Raw genomic sequence first — 21169 nt, forward strand, 5'->3', positions numbered from 1 at the left:
ATCTGCCTGCCTTTGCCTCCCCGAGTGCTGGGATTACAGTGTGCTGTAGCTTGAGTTTTCCTGCCTTGCCCACAGTCAGGACAAATCTCTGTCACCCACCAGTCCCATAGCCGCTCAGACTCAACCCAGTAAACACAGAGACTTATATTGCTTACAACTGTATGGCCGTGGCAGGCTTCTTGCTAACTGTTCTTATAGCTTAAATTAATCCATTTTTACAAACCTATACCTTGCCACGTGGCTCGTGGCTTACTGGCATTTTCACATGCTGCTTGTCCTGGCGGGTGGCTGGCAGTGACTCCTTCTGCCTTCCTGTTCTTTTATTTCTCCTCTCTGTTAGTCCCGTCTGTACTTCCTGCCTAGCCACTGGCCAGTCGGTGTTTTATTTATTGACCAATCAGAGCAATTTGACATACAGACCATCCCCCAGCACAGCCAAGTGCAGACCATCTCAGACACCTGCACTCAGGCCCGTGGTCCTGATCATCCTCTATGCGGACCTGCTGGGTAAAGCCACGAGGAACCCGAGAAGGGCTCCCACAGGACATACAGAACATCCCACAGCAGGGTGCACCACTATTGCCTGGCCATAATTTTTCTTTTTCTTTTCTTTTTTCTTTTTTTCCTTTTTTTTTTTGGTTTTTTAAGATAGAGTTTCTCTGTGTAGCTTTGGTGCCTGTCCTGGATCTCGCTCTGCAGATCAGACTGACCTCAAACTCATAGAGATCCGCCTGGCTCTGCTTCCCGAGTACAGGGATTAAAGGCATGTGCCACCGCCCGGCAAATTTTTCATTTTTAATCTGAATTTCCTGGTCTCACTGTGCTCAGCTGATCCCCAAATTCCTGACTGAGCAGGTCTAGGGCAAGTATATTAGTCTCTACCAACCTCTGGCTTTGGTTGACTGCTGCTGGCAGAGAATCCATTCTGTCTGATTTACACATAGGCTCTGTCTACTGCTTTGGACTGCCTCTCTAGGTCAGCAATGCAGGGAGTTTCAAAATTACATTTTAAAAAGATTCAGGCTCTGGGCTGGAGAGATAGCTCAGTGGTTAAGAGCACTGTCTGCTCTTCCAGAGGACCTGGGTTCAATTCCCAGCACCCACATGGCAGCTCACACCAGTCTGTAACTCCAGTTCCAGAGCTTCTGACACCCTTGCATAGACATACATGCAGGCAAAACACCAATGAACATAAAATAAAGATAAATTATTTTTAAAAAGGTTCAGGCTGGCTGTGGTAGTGTAAATGCTTACTTAGTATGCCTGGATGCTGGGGGTTCAGTCTTCAGTATCAAAAGTGGCTTGCTAACTAACCAGATGGGTGGGTTTAGGGACGTCCAGCTGAACACTGACCTGTGTTTTGGTTTAGGGACCAGAACAAGTACAAGGATGCAGCCAATCTCCTGAACGACGCCCTGGCTATCCGTGAGAAAACCCTGGGCAGAGACCACCCCGCGGTGTGTATCCCTGCCTCTTCCTGCCGTTCACACTTTATTTTCCCCAATACGTTTTTTGTCCAGCTCATGCCAATGTCGAGTTCAACAGGGAGGGTCTGAGAGCCACCTTGTCCCAGATGGCACCGGTAGGGCCTGCTCAGGTAGTGACATGCTAACACTCCGGTCACTCTGGTCTGTGAAGTCACCTCCTCAGATCACTGGCTCACTTCACTCTGATCCGAAATCAAATCGCATGTCCTTTTCTAGATTGATTCTCAAGAATTCATGTTGTCTTTTTATAGTCTGGTTAGATTCGCACAGAGGTCTGTTCTGGTTGGCTTTGTGACTTTGAGAAAAATTGAAAAATCAAGATCATGTCTCTCTGTTTCGTTTCAGTAATCTGTTTTGTAGGGAATCCCTCTGATGTGATGGATGTGTCACTGCGTGTGGGCGGGTCTGGGGCTCCCCTGCCTGTGGCGTCTCTTCAGCAGCTTGTTGTCTCGGCAGGTGGCAGCAACCCTGAACAACCTGGCGGTGCTGTATGGCAAACGAGGGAAGTACAAGGAGGCCGAGCCGCTGTGTAAGCGAGCCTTGGAGATTAGAGAGAAGGTATGAGGCAGCCGAGTTTCCTGTTGGCTGAAACTGAGTTTTCTGGGGGAGGTGGTCACTTTACGGTTTGAGAACTGAGCACTGTGGTGTTGTGTTCACTTACTACAGTAAGTCATGTGGGAAGGCAGAGAGCTAAGACAGAAGCCTGCCGCTGGGGTTGTGTTAAGGGTGGCCGCTTCCTGTGGGTAGCCCTGCTCCTCCTGCTGTTGACCAGAATGAGGTTCTGAGTGGCAAGTGGTCGGTGCAGCCTCTCTGCGTTTCAGTGACGGTATGCACTTGCCATTAAAGACATTCAAGTTTAAGAATAAGTTTACAGCTGGGTGGTGGTGGCGCATGCCTGTAATCCCAGCACTCGGGAGGCAGAGGCAGGCGGATCTCCGAGTTCAAAGCCAGCCTGGTGTACAGAGCAAGTTCCAGGACAGCCTAGTGTACAGAGTTAGGCAGTCAGGACTACATAGAGAGACTCTGTCTCTAAAACGAGTGAGTTTACTGGAGTTGGAGAGAGGGCTCAGCGGTTAAGAGCACTGGATATTCTTCCAGAAGACTCAAGTTCAATTCCCAGCACCCACATGGGCTCAGTGGGCAACAAGTAAGAATGTGGTGTGGAGACATACATGTAGTCAAAACACTCAGACCGACAAATAAATCTTAGATAACTGTCTATTTCCCTGCACGTCCTTCAGTGGCACGGGCAGAGGGTCGGCAGAGCAAGCAGGACTCCACCCGGTCTCCCGAGGCGCAGGCGGGCACCAGCACACCAACACTTCCTCCTCACACTGTGCCTTGGACCTGTGGTGTCTGATGGGGTGTCAAGTGGGCGGGGCCTTGTCTCCCTGTGACAAGCAACACAGTGTGTCCAGGGCGCAGTGGGGACTCTGTGCTCGTCACAGGTCCCCAGACACTGTTCGCTGCCCTAGACAGGGTGACTAGTCTGCGGGGCTGAATGTCATAGTTCAACTTGGTGGTTTTCTTTCCTTTTAGGGTGTCTTTATTTTTGTTCTGTGTGTATGAGTGTTTTTCCTACAAGCCTGTATGTTACTGGATGTGTGCTTGTTGTCACCTGAGGCCCGAAGAGGGCACCAGATCCCTTGGAACTGCCATGTGGATGCTGGGAACCGAACCTAGGTCCTCTAGCTGATGTTCCTAACCACTGAGTCATTTCTCCAGCCCCAGCTTGGTGTTTCTTGAGTTGTTTATCAGTGATCCTGGGGAGTGATCATTTAATTTTGAGCCATATGACGAGGATTATCAAATATATAGATAATATTTCAATTTATTAGATTTATTCACTTTATTTCATGTGTGAGTGTTTTGCCTGCATGTAGAAGATGGCATGGGATGCCCTGGAACTGAAGTTATAGATGGTTGTGAACCACCATGTGGATGCTAGAAAATGAAACCTGGGCCCTCTGCAAGAACATCAAGTGCTCTTAACCACTGAGCCATCTCTCTGGTCTGCTTAGATAATATTGTTCAGTCACCTGCACACTTATTAAATGGCCTGGGGTTAGAAGCAGGGTCAGCACAGATGGGTGGGGGGAGAAAGAAGATAGAAAGGTAAGAAATGTATTAAACTATGTCATGTAGAACTTCTTGCTTAGCAGGAGCATGGTCCCTTGACTGTTCAGGGCCCAAGATGTCAGAGGGAACCACAGGAGAGGAGGGAGCAGAGACTCCTCCAGCCTAGGGCTTGGAGTGTCGAGTCAGCTTTCCAGGGAAGCTTTGTGTTTGAACTGAATCCTGGCTGCTGACTTCACAGTGTCAGAGGCAGGGAGAGCTGGTGCCCGAGAGCAGTGCTTGGCCAGTCTGTGTTTGGTTTTCCGAGACAGGCTCTCTCTGTGTAACAGTCCTAGCTGTCCTGGATCTCCCTCTGTAGACCAGGCTGGCCTTGAACTCAGAGATCCGCCTGCCTCTGCCTCCTGCGTGCTGGGACTATAGGCGTGTGCCACCACACCCAGTTCTTGGCCAGGGTCTGGAGGGAATTAAGTGTGAGTTTGTTCTTCGTCCTGTGTCAGGCACCTTTTCTAGGGAGGATGCGGAGGTGGGGAAGACACAGGAAGAACCCTTGCACTTCTAGGTTTGTGTTCTAGGGGAGGGTTAGGAAGGGAAGGATTAGCAAGATGATTTTTGGCAGTGAGACTTGCCAAAAAAGAAAGCAGGTGTGCTTATGAGGCAGCCAGGGGAGGATGGGAAGACTCCTTGGCATTAGATGTAGGGACGCCCCACTGAGGTCCTGGGTGATGATTCCATGGTAAAGGGGCTGGCTGCAGAAGGGCACACAGCCTCCCGGGCTGGGACATTTAACTCCTGTAATCCAAGCCTTCGTGAACCCAGCTTTCCTTAGCTCCATGGTGGCACCTACCATGAAGTAGACAGAGCAGCTAAAGGGTGTGGAAACTTAGACCTGTAATCCCAGCATCCAAGAGTTCAAAACTAGCCTCGGTTCAATAGTGAGTTCCAGGCTAGCCTGCACTACAGAGTGAGGACCCCCCTCCCACGCACACACTCCTCCAAACAAAACAAAACCAAAACAAACAAAAAACAAAAAGCTAAACAGCCAGGTATGGTGGCTCAGGCTTGCCATCCCAGCACTTGGTGGGCAGAGGCAGGAGAATCTGAAGTTCTAGGTCATCCCTGGCTACATAGTGAGTTGAGCCCAGCCCGGGGATCATGAGACCTTGTTTCAGCGTGTGTTTTCCCACCCAAAAATAATGGCGCTAAGGATAGGAGTGCAGCACCCTCCCCTCCCCTCCCCTCCCCTCCCCTCCCTCCCTTCCCCTCCCTTCCCCTCCCTCCCCTCCCTTCCCCTCCCTTCCCTCCCTCCCCTCCGGCTGAGGTCAGACTCCAACCACTCTGTTGTGATGTGGGGTGAGAGGCCTGTGGGGGTTTCCAGTCTGCCTTCAGAGGAGCCCTGCAGAAGGCAGACAGTGGAGTGGATGTGGTGTTTCTGATTCACTGTTTTTAACCCCAGGTGCTGGGAAAGGATCATCCGGATGTTGCCAAGCAGTTAAATAACTTGGCCTTACTGTGCCAGAACCAGGGCAAGTATGAGGAGGTGGAGTATTACTACCAGCGGGCCCTGGAGATTTACCAGACAAAGCTAGGACCCGATGACCCCAATGTGGCCAAGACAAAGAATAACCTGGTATGTTCCAGAGGGCCACGAGGCACCTGCAGATAAAAATCCGGCTGTGTTTGTGTAAGAAGGAACTGAGTGCTGTGTTTTATTTGAAGGCCTCCTGTTATCTGAAGCAAGGGAAGTTCAAACAAGCAGAAACGCTGTACAAGGAGATTCTCACCCGTGCACACGAGCGGGAGTTTGGTTCTGTGGACGGTAAGAACTATTCTAAGGAAATGTATTCATTGTATGTATTAAAGAGAGTGGTCTCCAACTTGAAATTGGCAGTAACGCCCTAGTCCCCACAGTGTTCTCATCCCCTTCTCAAAGATGGTATTATTTTATGTTGTCTTAGTCACTGTCCCATTGCTGTGAAGAGACCACGACCCAGACAGTTTGTAAAGAGAGCATTGCACTGGGACTTTGCTTGCAGCTTTGTTTCTCAGTGAAGGAACATTAGCGAGGGGTCCTGAGTGCAGTGTGCCTGGGTCCTGTCCCAGCTCAGTGAGGCTACCTCCTCTCATGGCCTTTCATGGTGCATTTCTACAGAGCCAGGCTTGCTTCAGACATGGCCTGAGCCATCAACTCCAGAACCTTTGCTTAGAGCCTCGGTCTGTCCATAGTGTGCTGACACCCTGGGGACCCGTGACAAGTAGAGAGTCCCCACTGTGCCCCCGCCCGCTTGATACCACCCCCCCACCCCCGTCAGATACCACACGTGTCCAAGGCACAGTGTGAGGAGGAAGTGTTGGTGTGCTGGTGCCCGCCTGCGCCTCAGGAGACCGGGTGGAGTCCTGCTTGCTCTGCCGACCTCTGCCCGTGCCACTGAAGGACGTGCAGGGAAATACGTATTTTATAGAATGTAAATTGCTGAATCAAAGCCTGAGAGATGACTTAGCAGTCAAGGGCACTGGCTGTTCTTTTAGAGGTCCTGAGTTCAATTCCCAGCACTCATGTGGCAGCTCACAACTACCTATAATGGGATCAGATTCCCTCTTCTGGTGTGGAGATGTACATGCAGACAGAGCACCATATACATAAATACATAAATTTGTAAATAAATAAACTTAAATTTCTGAATCAAAAACATTTTTTAAAGTATCACTTTTTAAGATTTGTTTATTTATTTATTATGTATACAGTGTTCTGCCTGCATGTATTCCTGCAGGCCAGAAGAGGGCACCAGATCCCATTATAGATGGTTTTGAGCCGTCAATGTGGTTGCTGGGAATTGAACTCTGGACCTCTGGAAGAGCAGTCAGTGCTCTTAACTACTGAGCCATCTCTCCAGCCCCTCAAAAACATTTTTGTGTTAAATATTTATTTTACAAAGTATCACATGAAGCATTCAGATGGCAATTATCTGTGCAGGGCAGGAAAGTTCACACGGTGGAGCCAAAGGGAGGTTCTGATAATTACTACATGCACACATGGGGTTTTCTTTCACTTATTTTTTAAGCACTTATTAGTCATTTATTTATTTTAAAAATTATTTTTATGTGTATGGATGTTTTATGGAGTCTCACGTCTGTCCGGTAAGGATGCATTCCTCATCTGACAACCTCGGTGTGAGACATTAATAGCTGTCTCCTTCTGGTGCCTGGGCAGGGCTTTCCTCCAGGGTGGACTCGACCTGTCAGAGTTAGTCCAGGGAGAGGATGAGGGGTGCAGTGCTTGCCATGTGGAGATCCCCAGGCCCCATGGAGATGACAGGCGGGTGTGGCAGCCTCAGAAGCAGAAACAGAGTCTCTAGAGCAGGCTGGCGAGAGAGACAAGCTGTAGAGTGAGTTCTGGGTTTGTTGAAAGATTGAATAAGTCAGAAAGAGTGGTAGAAGACCTCCAGACACCAGCCTCCATGGGCATGTTCACACATGTGCACACTCACTCCCACATATGTGTGACCACATACATGCAAACATACATATGCACACACATGCACATCATACATGTATACACACATGAAAATATAGAAAAAAAATTCCTGAGAAGGCTCATATGAAAACAAGATCAACTCTTGCAATCCCTGACAGCCTTAGAGGCCAGCTGCTCGGTGGTTCCTATGTAGCCTTGGCTGTCCTGGAACTCCTTTGTAGACCAGGCTAGCCTGGAACTCAGCCTTCTGCTTGCCTCTGCTTCCCAAGCGCTGGGATTAAAGGTGTGTGCCGTCACACCCGGCTCCAGTTTCCGTATTCTTCGCCTTACAAAGGGCTGTCTCTTCCTCCTAGACGAGAACAAGCCCATCTGGATGCACGCGGAGGAGAGGGAAGAGTGCAAAGTAAGGCTGTGCTGCGGCGAGGGCGTGAGGGCGGCTGTCGGGCCGGGTCAGTTGGCCTCCGCTCACTCGCTTCTCTGTTGCACTAGGGGAAGCAGAAGGACGGGACATCCTTCGGAGAGTACGGTGGCTGGTACAAAGCCTGCAAAGTGGACAGGTAAGGCAGCCAGCCGAGCTCTAGACATGGAGGGACAAGGCTGGACCGGGTGTCAGCAGTCCAGCCACAGGGTCCCGTTTCCCCAGTTCTAGTTAAAAACCTGACCATGGGGCCGGTGAGATGGCTCAGCAAGCAAATGAGGTTGCTATAAAAGCCGTGACTTGAGTTTAATCCTGGGAGCTAACATGAACACAGGCGTGTCCTCTGACCTGCATGTGAGGTGTATGCTAATAATAATAGTAATAATTAGTAAAATAAAGTTAAACAAAGCATCCAGGCATGGTGACACATACCTCTAATCCCAGTACGTGAGAGGCAGATGCAGAAGATCTTTGTGAGTTTGAGGTTAATATAGGGGGTTTCAGGCTGTCGAGGGCGGCATAGTGAGACCCTGCCTAAAAAAAAAAAAAACGTACAACCTATTTTGTCAGGAGATGACTTACATCCCCTCCACATGCACTCAGGACAGCAGGGCGGTGCTGGCCATCAGCACTCTTTCTCTACAGACATGTGACTGAGGGAATGGGACGTTTCCTGAGCCGTTGGCACTGTGCAGCACTTAGACCCACGCGGCCTGGCCAGCCTTGGGTCTGCACAGGGTGGTGTGGACACACCCTTGCTGCCCCCGCTGCTGCTGCTGCTGCTGCTATGGACCGTGTTCCGTGTGCCGCATGCCTGCTGCTGGCCTAGAACCCTGCTGAGCTTCCCTGGTCTTAGCTTCCTGCTCATCTATATCAGGAAACTTAGACTCCAGTTTGTCATAAATTCTTCCTTTGGTCCCCTTGCACTCATTGCAGTGGATGAAATCCATCTTTTCTTCTCAAGTGCACTTGACTGAGGGACATGCCGGGTGCCACCCTTATTTCTGTAATGGAAATAAATGCCTGTCATCAGCGAGAGGAAACTACCTCTCAGAATACAGATCTGAACCAAAGCGAGTCTAGGTTATTTCTGACAAAGTCAATTTTTTTAAAGATTTATCTATTTATTATGTATACAGTGTTCTGTCCTGCAGGTCAGAAGAGGGCACCAGATCTCATTACAGATGGTTGGGAGCCACCATGTGGTTGCTAGGAATTGAACTCAGGACCTTTCGAAGAGCAAGCAGTGCTCTTAACCTCTGAGCCATCTCTCCAGCCCGAGTCTAGGTTATTTCTAACTTTTTATTTTATTGTGTGACGGGGTCTTGCTGTGTAACCCACGCTGACCTTAAGCTCTTGTTCTTCTTAAGCTTCCTGAGTGCTAGGATTAGACAGGCACACCATTACACCAGGCTGACCCAGTGTGTGTGCACATGTGTGCATGTGTGTACGGGTGCACTTGCCTGTGTTGGTGTGTGTGGAGGCCAGAGCAATGTTGACTTTTAGATCTTTTATTGCTCCATGTAAGTTTTCGAGACAGGGTCTCTCCCTGAACCTGCAGCATGTCATTTTGCTAGACTGGCTGGCCGCGGAGTGGTCCCCACATGCCTCCACTCCTCCAGGGTTGTGGTTGTAGGCACGTACCTCCATGCTTGGCTCTCAGGTCAGCATTGGGGACCCTCACTCAGGCCTCATGCTGGTGCAGTCTTGACCCACTGAGCATCTCCCGGCCCCATATTTCAGCCTTCACAGGACTTCTCTGTCTAGTGTGGCCACTCTCCCGTCCCGTTCCCCCAGCCCTTGTCTCCTTTACAAGTCAGGAGGCTCTGGTGAGACACGAGGTACGACAAGCACAGACCAAGTTTGCCTGCAGGGGAATGTGCTGACCTCCGGGTGGACTAGCCACCTGCTTCTGTGGCCATGCCCGGAGTCTGTGAGTCGCCAGGCTCTGGGAGAATGCTCCGGGCTTTCTGTAGAGAGCTGTAGGGCTAACAGTGCTGAGCATCAGGCTGCTTGAGTGGAAGCCATCTTTAGAGTGTTGTAGCCCCTCCTTAGTGTCCTACACCAGAGCAGACCGTGATCCACTGCCTGGTGTGACCGTCGGACCCTGGAGAGGGAGCACGCTTCACTAAGCACACAGGGGAGCCGGGCTGCGAGTGGCTGTCTGGGACTCTCACTTGACGGCTCTGTGTCTTGTGCACTCTTGTAGCCCTACCGTCACAACCACTTTGAAAAACCTGGGAGCACTTTACCGACGGCAGGGCAAGTTTGAAGCTGCAGAAACACTGGAAGAAGCTGCCATGAGGTCACGAAAGCAGGTGTGCTTGACTCTTGGGCGGGCTGCTCTGTTGGGACTGTGGTGGCCTTCGGTGTGGCTGTGGTTGAAAGCTTGATTTTGGCTTAGGCTCTGGAGGAACACTTGTCACATACACAGGACTATGGACTTGATCCCAAGCACTGCAGGAAAAAAAGATCTGTCTGTCTGTCTGTCTCTCTATTTGTCATCTGTTATCTATCTATATCTATCATCCATCCATCTATCATCTACCTAACCTGTCAATCATCTATCATCTATCTATCCATCTATCATCTATCTATCTATCTATCTATCTATCTATCTATCTATCTATCATCTATCATTTATCTATTTTATCTATCTATCAATATTTTTATTTATTATCATTCATCTATCATCTATCTATCATCCATCTGTCTGTCTGTCTATCTATCTATCTATCTATCTATCTATCTATCTATCTATCTATCTATTTTGGAGACAGGGTTTTGCTTTGTAACCCTGGCTGGTCATACATATATACACACAAATAAAAAAAATTAAACATAAAAAAATCTGGGTCTGGCTTCTAGGCGTGGTAGCACAAGCCTTTAAACCTAGGATTTGGGTGGCAGAAGCAGGAGGATGTCTGAGTTTATGGACAGCCTGGTCTAAATAGTGAGTTCTAGGCCAATCAGGGCTACATGGAGAGACTAAGTCTCAAAGACAAAACAAAACAAAAAATGGACCCAAAAGAAGTGACAGAAACAACAAAAGCACATGGTTTGCTGGGTGTGGGTGTCACATACCTTCATCCCAGCACCTGGCAGTGAGTTTGAGGACAGCCTTGTCCTACATAAAGTGAATCCCAGCACAGCAAAAGGAAAGCATGGTGTGTCACGTGGTCTTTCCACACACTTGTGTAACGTGTTTTGATTGCACGCCCTGTTCATCACCCTCTCATATTAAGTATTTGTAGCAACATAATTACTTCTCTAAAATGTTCAAAGGGGCCAGGCATGGTGGCCTGTAATCTGAGTACTCAGGAGGCTGAGGCAGAAAGATTGAACATTTGAGGCTAACCTAGTTTATAGGCGACCTGTGTCAACAACTACAAAGACAAATGAAAAAGAAAGGTCAGAAGGGCATGGCCCACATGCTCGTTGATGTGCAGGACTCTGAGTTGTGAGCTGGGGTAAAGCAGAGCCCTTGGTGCTGCCCCTGTGGCCCTGGGGCAGGTCAGGCAGTATGTGGCTTGTGTCTGCCCTCCCAGGAGCAGGGTCTGCAGTCAGCCCTTGCTCTAGATTACAGGCTGGATTTTAGCAAGAGGAGCTGCAGCGGTCGTGGAGGTCCAGAGAAAGGGTGTGAGTGCTGTCCTGAGGATGCTCCTGTCACAGTTCTGGACAAGTCCACAGGAGCCTCTTGTCACATATAGCAGGGAGAGACAGGAGTGTGCAGGGTCCTTTGTTGTTATTTGAGAGGCTGGTTGCCTAGGCTGGCCTCAGACTCAAACTGTGTGTGTGTGTGTGTGTGTGTGTGTGTGTGTGTGGTGTGTGTGTGTGTATGTGTGTGAGTGTGAGTGTGTGGTGTTGCTGATGGACCCAGTGTGCATGCTGGGCGAGCCCTTAGCTGCGTCTCCAGTGCGGACATTCTGCTGTGTCCATCATTACCTGGAGTTCAGTATTTGCTTACGGCATTTGTTTCGATTTAAATACAGGCCTTATGTAGCCAGGCTGGCCTTGAACTCGTCATCCTCCTATGGCTGCTTTCTAAGTGCTGAAATTACAGGTGTGCCATTGTACCAGCTTGCTTATGTGGAGTACAGTCCTGTGTATATGCTCCTGAGTTTTGGTGACACATAACTCACACCCCTCCCTGTGACTCCAGAAAGCCCAAATCCCATCCCCAGGAACCACTGGTCTGAGTTTGTCCTGGTGACTTAAGAATTGGTATCTTTGGGGCCAGGGAGATAGATAGTTTGGTGGGCAGAGGTGCTTGTTCTGCAAGTCTGCCAGCCTGAGTTCTGTTCCCCATAAACCCACTTGAGGGTGGAAGGAGACCCAACCAACTCAGTGATGACCTGTGACCTCTCCCCGTGCTCTGTGGCAGGCATGCCTCCCGTCATAGCAACAATAAATAAGTAAAGGAGTTTGATTCTTTGTCCCAGTCTGAGAAGTCTTCTGAGATGTAAGTGCTAACGGGTCACGCCGTTCTCCCCTGCCTGGCTCACAGGGTCTTGACACTGTTCACAAACAGAGAGTGGCTGAAGTGCTAAATGACCCTGAGAGCATGGAGAAGCGGAGGAGCCGGGAGAGTCTCAACGTGGACGTGGTCAAGTACGAGAGTGGCCCTGACGGAGGGGAGGAAGTGAGTATGAGCGTAGAGTGGAATGGGGTAAGTACATCCACAGAGGCGCACTCGGGGACTGCCGGCCGCCCCACAGCGCTTGCTGGCTGTCCTGTCTCACGCTAGACCCTCCACTTTGCGCACATTCAGCCTCAGGGAAGCTTTCTGTAAGTTCCTAACTTCTGCTAATACCAGAGCTGTGTTGCTTGCAGTAGTTGTCTTTAGGAATCCGTGAACGCTGACTGGCCTCTTGTAGAGCATGTGTGCATGCTGATTGAGCATCCTGGCTGTGTAAACTAGTCCATACTCCGGTTTCCTGTAACCTAGGGACGGGTGTGGCTGACAACTAACTAGCTTCCTAACCTGCCCGGCTCCTTGCTAACTCAGTGCTCCTGATGCCACTGAGGAGGCCGCCCTGGGGCCTGGAGAGCTGTGAGGGAGGCGCTGTCTCTTGAGAGCTGCTGTGTAGAGAGGTGCTCTCCACGCTGCCGCAGTGATCCATGAAACAAGCAGACGTCCGAGGGTGTGTGGGCCTGCGCCCCCAGCCCTCCCTGGGACATCCACTGCTTTCTGCCCGGGGCTGAGAGAAGCATGTGGCCTTCAAGTGGGTTCTGTAATGTGGGTGAAGACTCGTAGAGTGAACTGGTGTCTTTGGACCTTTCTTCAAGAGTGTAAGCGGTTTAGCCTGCCGGGGATATCACCGATGTCCTGAGGTTGCAGTGGTGGTGTGGTTAGCCAGCTGTTATTGTGTGGTTTTGTCCAGCTGTAGCGTGGGACTGTCTTACAGTCTGTCCTCCTCCTTGGGCTGACTGACTCTTCAGAATGTGCTCAGCTGCAGCATCTGATCAGACATCACATGCAGATGTCAGTAGCCGGATTTCAGGAGGGACAGTCTCCATCTCCATGTAGCAGCTTTCTCGTTTGGGATTTTCCTGTGCCAAGACAGCCAATCAGCATCCACTTTGACTATTGAGCCTTGTTGGGCAGTGGTCCCAAACTGCAGCGGAGGCCTGGGGATGCCTGCCCATGCCTGTCCTGTTGAAACTGTGTACTGTACTCTACTGTTCGCTCCAGTTCCTGCATGCTTTGTCCAGAGGGCCTGTCCTGCTTGGTGGCCAGTGGCTTGCTTATGGATTTTAGTACTCTTGAGTGAAGTTCTGGGGGAGCTCTCTCTTGAGACAGTATTTCTAGGTCTGTATGTATGTGAGTCCTGTGCCAGTGACATTTTCAACAGCCCAGAGTCCCACATCTGCCCTGAGGACACACAGGAAGGAAGTGGTAATGCTTTTCCCTGCAGGGGAGGACACTTGGAAATTTTCCCACCAGGCTGTGGGGAGCAGTGTTCCTCTCAGAGTTCCTCTCCTTCCTCATGCTCCTGTCCCTGCTGTGTGTGTGTGTGTGTGTGTGTGTGTGTGTGTGTGCGCGTGTGTGCGCGCGTGTATGCATGCGTGCAAGCCCAAGGGATTGTACTCAGGGCTTCATGCATGTTAGGCAAATGCTCTACCACTGAACTATGTCCATAGCCTTACTTATTTTGAATTTTAATATACAGCCCAAGTTGTCCTTGAATTTGGAATCTTCCTGCTTCAGCCTTCTGGGTGCTGACAATACAGTTATAAACAACATACTTAGCTTAAAATCACACTTTTTTTTTATTTCTATGCTACTGGGTATTGAATTTAGGGCCTTACATATGCTAGGCAAACCCCCTTCCATTGAGCTGTATCATAGCCTGTCCCATAGTCATTCATTTTTTATGTAGCCCTGGCTGGCCGGAAATTTGCTGTATAGACGGTTTGGCCTTGATCTCAGAGATCTGCCTGCCTCTGCCTCCCAAATGCTGGAAATAAAAGTTTGCGTCACCACCTCCAGGCTAAAATTGGGAATTTTAAAGAAGAGATTCCAGTGCTCTTTAAAATGCTGAACTGCTCCGTCCTTTGTTCTCTTGGGTGTATGTTCCCAGGAACAAGATGGTGGCTGACTGAGTGACAGGAAGCTCTTCCTCAGCATTCCCAAGTAGCACTTAAGACAAGGCTTGCTAGGTATTAGCCATGACTCTGCAGGCGCTGGCCTGTGTGCTAGCGGAAGGGGAGAGCCAGGGCGTGGAGACACTAGGGTTGGTTCTCAGGACCCTGCAGGGCACCTGTCTGGAGGACAGGTCTTCCTCATCAGCGTGCATCGTGGTGATGGTGACGACACCTCCCGAAAACAGGCCTCCCCCAGGCCCTGGCAGACACTGCCATAGCAGGTCATCTCTAGTGGGGTGCATCGCGGAGAAAGTAGGCGCGTCATGGCCATGCACCCTTTTCTAGGTAAAAGGGAGTCCCCTTATTCTAGCTGTATCCATGCGATTCTTTGAGTGTTGTAAAGTGTGTGTCAGTCAGGCACTGGGTCCCAGCCAACGTGGGCAACTCTGGGCCATCTGTGTAAAGTCACCCTGCTGAAAGTTGTCCTGATGGTCACACATGCAGTTCCACATGACTTAGTTCTCTTCGGACCCTGAGGAGGAGCACCCAAGGACAGCCTCCATCCCTGCTGCCCTTCTTCCTGGGTCCCTCAGAAGCAGCCTCCTGCCCATCTCCTCTTATTCCACATTGTCCTTGTGCTGAGATTTCTGTGTGTGTGTGTGTGTGTGTGTGTGTGTGTGTGTGTGTGTGCGTGCACGCTCACGTGAGCTTCTCGTTACTGGGGATTAAACGATCCACGTGGAAGGGAAGGGATCTGTGACTGAACTGTATCCCTGCCTGTTTCACTGTTTTGTTTGAGACAGGGTGCTACTGTGTAGCCCCGGCTGGTCTCACATCCATGTTCTTCCTGTGTTAGATCTCCAGCTGTGGGGATTATAGACCTGTACCACAGTGCCTGACTTCTATAGGTTGTTTGTTTGTTTGTTTTTGAGATAGGGTTTGTCTAAATAGCCCTGGCTGTCCTGGAACTCACTATGTGGTAGACCAGGCTGGCTTCAAACTCACAGACCCACCTGCTTCTGCCTCCCGAGTGCTGGGATTAAAGGTGTGCACCATCTGTTTTGTTGGTTTTTGAGACAGGGTTTTACAGTGTAGCCCTGGCTGGCTGGAACTCGCAGAGATCTGCCTGCCTCTGACTCCTGAGCCCTGGAATTAAAGGCATGTGCCACCAGGCTTGGCTTGACTTCCACAAGTTTTGATGTACTAAATTCTTACTTAAGGTTATTAAGGAATGAGATAACTGTTAATTCAGAGTAGATTTTTATTTATGAGAAGTTATGCTAAGAAGGCAACTAGAATATACTAGAAGAAGTTATAAAAGTGCCACACCTACAATTCTGTTGTACAGAGATAATACTAAAATCAGTATATTCTGTGATTTATTTCTGTTCAGAAACCCATTTTGAGAGCTTGTAAAGCTACTCAGTGGGTAAAGACACTTGCCACTTAAGTGACCTGAATTTACTCCTCAGGACCCACATGGTGGACAAGTTATCCTCTGAACTCTGCATGTGCACTTTCCATGTGAGTGCGCGCACGCACACATACACACCCCAAATGTAATTTGAAAAGGGTTTATGCAATCTGAGTTCTGTGGCTGCATAAAGGAGCGTCAGGATGCAGTGAGCCTCCGAACCCTGAGCCAGCCCTGGGTATTTATCTGTTTGAGTTTCACACAGCATTATCCACCCACCTGGGGTGCAGATGCTCAGGTCATCCATGGGGTGGGACAGAGTGAGCCTGAGGAGTAGACGTGCCCGCCACTTCAGTGAACAAGGTGGCGTGGCTGAGAAAGAGTTCCCTGTCATCCATCTGAACCCAGGGAGGGAGGCGAGCATCTTTCGATGGGGGCACAGGACCCCGTGGGCAGGAGGGTTTTGCCATGTGGGGAGCTGTGTAAGATCTAGCATCCTTCTCATGACAAACAGTGGGAACTGATGTTGTCTTGTCCCCTGGCACTTGTGAGGCATTGGTAACCAGTTTTATTTTTCCGTTTTAAAGATGAGAAAGATGAAGCTCGGGCTGGTTAAATGAGTTGCTCAGCGTCCCATGGTGAGTCTGAGCGGGCGGCCAGGCCCGGCTGTCTGCGCCTTGCAGGTTTGGTGGACCCAGGAGGCGTTGCTGCCTGTGGACTCGGTTTTTATTTGGATCATCAACTGCATGTTTCAAATATGCTGTCATCTTTAAAGTCACTGGGTCTGACAGCTTTCGAGATGTCTAGGATATTAGTGTTTTAAGAGACTGAAAGTCATCAGACTGCGGGGATTCCATGACTGTTTAGAGAAAGCAACAGCAAGACAGGAGAAGTTTAAATGGCGTCTTCACACTCGGCCTTTCCTGCCCCTCACCACCAAATCTCCCTCATGTCCAATAACTTGTGAATCTCTCCAGAGTAGTAAGTATTGAGGAGATTTCTAACACAGTGCTAGTCTGTGCTCGAAAAGTGTTCCTTCCACTCTTGGTAGTTACCGGAAAGCTGGCCTCAGTTCCCTCTTCACGTGCCCTGGGCCCAGCCTCTGCTGTGGCAGCCTGGGAGGGCCGGCAGTGCCCGGTCGCTGAGCACAGTGCCGCTGAGATCTGTGACCTAGAAATACTGTAGAGCAGGCTTGCGGGTGGGCCTCCTCCGCGCCGTGCTCCTCCGGGCTCCTCTGTGCTCCTCTGGCCTCACCTCTTCTCTCTTTCTGTCTGACAGGCCTAGCCGCCCGCCCACCCGCCCGCCCGGTGCCTCCCGCACTGCTCCTGCATGACGGGCAGCGCCTCCGGCCCTCCAGTCTGCCCGCTGTGTCTAGCTGCCCTAGGAGCTTGCCAGCCGCGCCTCTGGGACTGGCCACTCCTGTCGGGCTGCTGTCCTGTGGGGTCTTGATTCTGGATACATGTAGCTTTGCCGGATCTGTACTTAGAAATATCACCTGTGTTAATAAGCCATTCACTGCTGTGTAACCCTCAGTTTAACAGTTAGGAGAGAGTAGCCGTTGAGCCGTGACAGGCTAGTGTCACGCAGGTTTATTACAGTGGCATGATAGTGACCTGTGCAGTCACTGAGCTGTAGGAGTGAGGCATGTGCTGCACGTCCCTGTCGTACTTCCAGACCCGGCCAGGGCCCGCGCAGGGCCTCCCCAGGACACACTGAAGTAGATTCGCTGTGTAGTCTTGGTGTGGAATTTTGGCATTTCTGCTTTTCTCTACTAATCTTTAAGTGCTCTGTGATGTGTGTATTTGTGTCTTTCTAACTTCTAATAAACTCACTCCAACTGACCTGTGTCTTGCGTCTGTCTGCTCTGTACATTTCTCAGTCTTCTGGACGCAGCGCTGCGTGGCCTCTAGCAGCAGTGGGGTTCGGAAATGCCCTGAGGGGCCATTCTGAGACGAACGCTGCTGTGCCCAGGGTTTCCACTCTGCATTTGACTTCATGTCCGAGCTCTGCCGGGTGTCTCTGGAGTGGCTAGTTGGTTATGGGGACAGCTGGTTGCCTTTTCACTTTCTACAGGTGTCTCGGGACTTTTAGTATTTGTATAAAAATGAGCATTTTATTAAAAAACTTGCAGCTACATTTAGCATTGACATTTAAATTTGCTGAAGACCCGTGTAAGTCCCGCGTAGGTGAGTCTTGGGAGGACACTGTCGGGTGAGGCCTGGCGTCCTGGCCGCTCTGCTGCCCGGTGCACACATGCGCCTGCACCGTGCAGTTACACTGGCCTGACAGTCCTGGGATCCGCCTGAGTTCTCTTGACTGCTGTCTTTGTCCTGAGACAGCGGCGGGCTCACTCCCCTGGGGTGACGTGGCTGCTTCTGCTGGGATTCTTCATGTTCAGAGGGTTCCTGGTCATGGGTTGTTTTAACATGCTCATGCACACTGCAGTCTGGTGGCTTCAGCAGGACTCACTTGTCCACCAGTGCCTGGCAGCAGTTGGGGTCATTGGGCTGAGCGGGGCAGAGGGACACCCACACTTCACACTTGTTCACGTGTTTTTCAGGATGGGACTGGATCTTTAAGGCGCAGTGGCTCCTTTAGCAAACTCCGGGCTTCCATTAGACGCAGCAGTGAGAAGCTGGTTAGGAAGCTGAAGGGAGGAAGTGCACGGGACAGTGAGCCGAGGAACCCTGGGTAACTATCTCCAGCGCCCTCTCCCGACCAGCACGCGGTACTGCGCCGCAGGCGCAGAGCGGCCTCCCTGGAGCAGCCTCCCTGGGGCTCAGAGTTGGGCCGGAGGGTTCGGTTTTCCAGGGCAGGCTGAGCAAAGCAGCAGCCGGGACGCTGGCTGGTAGGGCTCAAAGGGAGCCGGTGGAGCCCTCAATTCTGTTCAGAGAAAGCCTGCTGGTGACGAGTGAGCCAGGCATGGTGGTTCACGGCTGTGATCTCGGCATTTTAGAGGCCAGGACAGGGGACAGTGAGACTGTCTCCAAAAGTAAAAATGGGGGCCTGTGAAGTGGATAGGGCTCAAGGGTGCCTGCCACCAGGCCTGGCAGCCCTCAGGACCTGCATGGTAGGAGAGAGCTGACTCCCACAAGTTGTCCTCTGACTGCCACACATGTGTCATTACATATGGATGTGCGCGCGCACATACACACACACACACACACACACACACACACACACACACACACAGCCGACACAAGCCACCAAGTCGGCAGACACAGTGCACAGTATCATTTCTTTCTATGTTAACCTTGGCTTTTTTTAAAAACTCACCTCCTGAGATGGAAAGCGGTAATCACATTAACTCAGGCAGGGATTATGGGGAAAAGGATGGTTTTTAGTGAGGTTTGAGTCTTGTGATTTTGTTATAAGGGGTGTCCATAGCTTTCCAAAACTCTGGGCTTCCCTGGAAAGCCCTTAAGGAAAGATACGTAAGTCACAGGGCTCTGAGTGGTGGTGCTCACATTGTCAAAGGGATTTTCTAAAAGGTGGCTCACACGTAGGACGCCTGGACTTCTGCTGCTCTGTGACAAGCTACCCATGCCTTGTCTCTTTGTGATGCCAGCTGCCCACATTTGGGGACATTCTCTGGAGCCTTGTCAGCCATTTTCTGTATCCCAGACTTCTGGGATCGAACCCACCATGTAGAAATGCTTAGGAATGCAGCTTTAAAAGCTGCCCATAGAGTGCTGTGGGTCAGGACTCTGGGCTGTGAGTCTGCAGAGGCCTTTGGAACTAAAGTTGTGTTTTCCAAACTGCTCCTCTGGTTTCTTGCCTTCTGAAAGTGTCCGCTTTCACTTTCGGTGTCCTTGGATTAGGATCCAGATCTGCCTCCCTGCCTGGCCCCCCAGCTGGGCCTTGGGTGATGATGGGTGCGGTCTGTCTTGTGCAGGTGTTACACTCTAGGCCACTGTCCCTCCAGAAGACTCTGGGTTCATAGTGGACTGGGAGACAGGTGGGCCTGAGGCAGGAGGTGCACTCTGCTTGTTCTTCTTAGTAGTGTGCTGGCCAGCTGTGTCCGTAGAGGTCTTAGGTGTTCTCGACATCGTGAACACCTGGAAGATCCATTGTCTACCACTGCCTGAGTCTGTGGAACAGACTGCCTTGTGCTGCTGGGCTGCCTGTGAGGGAGACCGTGCCAGCTGCCTCCGGGGTGAAGAGCCCTGACTATCCCAAGCTTCTAGACATCTGCAGAGTCAGCAAGGCAGCGTCTGTTGTGTGAAGTTTGAGGATTAGACACTTGCATTTCTTCCAGCATGGAGAGGGGGCTTGGTGGCTGCCAGAGAGCTAGAGGTGGAGTCCAGGGCCACACACACTTATGCTGGGCAAATGGCCATTGTTGAGCTTGTATGTGAGGGGGCGTAGCAAAGAACAGCTGATTTGACTGCCACATTCGTAGGGGAAGGTTTTTATTGTGAATGAGAGAGAGAACAAAACAGAGGCATCTGGAAGAATCCAGAGCAAAGAGAAAAGAAAGCAGACTGGACATGGCCAGGACTGGGAAATCGGGAGAGGCGAGAATAGTGGAGATGGCAAGAGACAGAGCGAGGCTCCAGGGGTGGACAATCGTGTTTATCGTAAGGAGGGGGGCGGTGCTGATTCTGGGGGAGCCTGGAGACCAGCATGGCCTTTGATACGCGTGCTCATAGGCACCGCTTCAGCCAGAAGTAGGAGAAATGACTCCTTTGGGCCAGTGTTTGGGAACAGTTTCTCAATCTCCTGAAGAATGCTGGCCTTTGTCTAATGGCCAGAAATCCTTCCACAGTCCAGCTTGAGCGCCTTTCTAGACGTATGGACACCATGAGACCTAACAGAGCTGGCCAGCCTTTTATTTTAATTTTGAGGCAGGGACTTACTCTGTAGCCAAGGCAAGCCTTGAATTTGTGATCCTCCTGTCTCAGCCACTTGAGTAGCTGGGATTGTAGGTCTGCACCCCCGAGCCTGGCCTGGGCCCACCATCTGAGCGGTGGTTCTGTTCCTCTTAGTGTGCAGCCCGTTCTGGAATGCCCTGCTCAAGAGAGAGTGCTTGGAGTTTTCCTTTTTCCTGTCTTCCTATGGCTTACCGTGCTAACAGCAGCAGCAGTCTGTGGCCAGCCCTGATGGGGTGGGGTGGTGTAAATGCTGTGGCCCCTTAGCAGCCAGACATGATGTGAGGTACAAGTCCACATTCCGTGCTGATGTTTCTCAGTGACTTGGGTTGTATGCTGCACACCACGTGAAACTGGGGCGTCTACACCTCTACCCCCAGCACTCACATGTGGCTGCACTGGAACACTTAGATCCCAGCCGTTCCAGTGTCGTGGATCAGACTGGGCATGCCGGGGCCCTTTGCTTCCATTATCTTAGGAGGGAAAGGAAACTGAGAGACAAGCTGGCGCGGCTTTCTTCAGAGAAGTTAGCCTTCCCTAAGAATAATTGGGCTGCGTGTGGTATAAAAGCCTTTGAACCCAGCACTCAGGAAGCAGAGGCAGGCAGAGCCCTGCAGTTCAGGGCTAGCCTGCTCCACACAGTGAGTTCCAGGCCTCAGCCAGAACCACAAAACGAGATCCTGTTTCACTACAGAGCGAGTTCCAGGACAGCCAGGGCTACACAGAGAAACTCTGTCTCAAAACACGCCTTTAATCCCAGCACTTGGGAGGCAGAGGCAGGCTGATCTCTGTGAGTTCGAGGCCAGCCTGGGCTACCAAGTGAGTTCCAGGAAAGGCGCAAAG

The 21169-nt window shown here is 50.8% G+C and overlaps 1 protein-coding gene across 16 annotated transcripts in view; it reads left to right on the forward strand.

The window, feature by feature from the left end:
- Positions 1 to 21169, forward strand: part of Klc1 (kinesin light chain 1) — a 53678-nt gene that overhangs the window by 25636 nt on the left and 6873 nt on the right. For 2 of the 16 annotated variants that reach the window (XM_028883729.2, XM_028883728.2), the window contains exons 6-14: positions 1370 to 1457; positions 1944 to 2045; positions 5017 to 5190; positions 5280 to 5379; positions 7389 to 7438; positions 7525 to 7592; positions 9663 to 9771; positions 11961 to 12122; positions 18016 to 18146. In XM_028883729.2, coding sequence (XP_028739562.1) covers positions 1370 to 1457; positions 1944 to 2045; positions 5017 to 5190; positions 5280 to 5379; positions 7389 to 7438; positions 7525 to 7592; positions 9663 to 9771; positions 11961 to 12122; positions 18016 to 18146 — 984 coding nt within the window. Of the gene's footprint in view, positions 1 to 1369; positions 1458 to 1943; positions 2046 to 5016; positions 5191 to 5279; positions 5380 to 7388; positions 7439 to 7524; positions 7593 to 9662; positions 9772 to 11960; positions 12123 to 16042; positions 16094 to 16733; positions 17297 to 18015; positions 18147 to 21169 lie in introns of those variants that run through there. The other 14 variants (XM_028883737.1, XM_028883739.1, XM_037210873.1 and 11 more) reach the window with 14 other exon arrangements.

This window comes from Peromyscus leucopus, chromosome 14 (genome assembly GCF_004664715.2).
Source record: "Peromyscus leucopus breed LL Stock chromosome 14, UCI_PerLeu_2.1, whole genome shotgun sequence".
In the NCBI taxonomy this organism is placed as follows: domain Eukaryota; kingdom Metazoa; phylum Chordata; class Mammalia; order Rodentia; family Cricetidae; genus Peromyscus; species Peromyscus leucopus.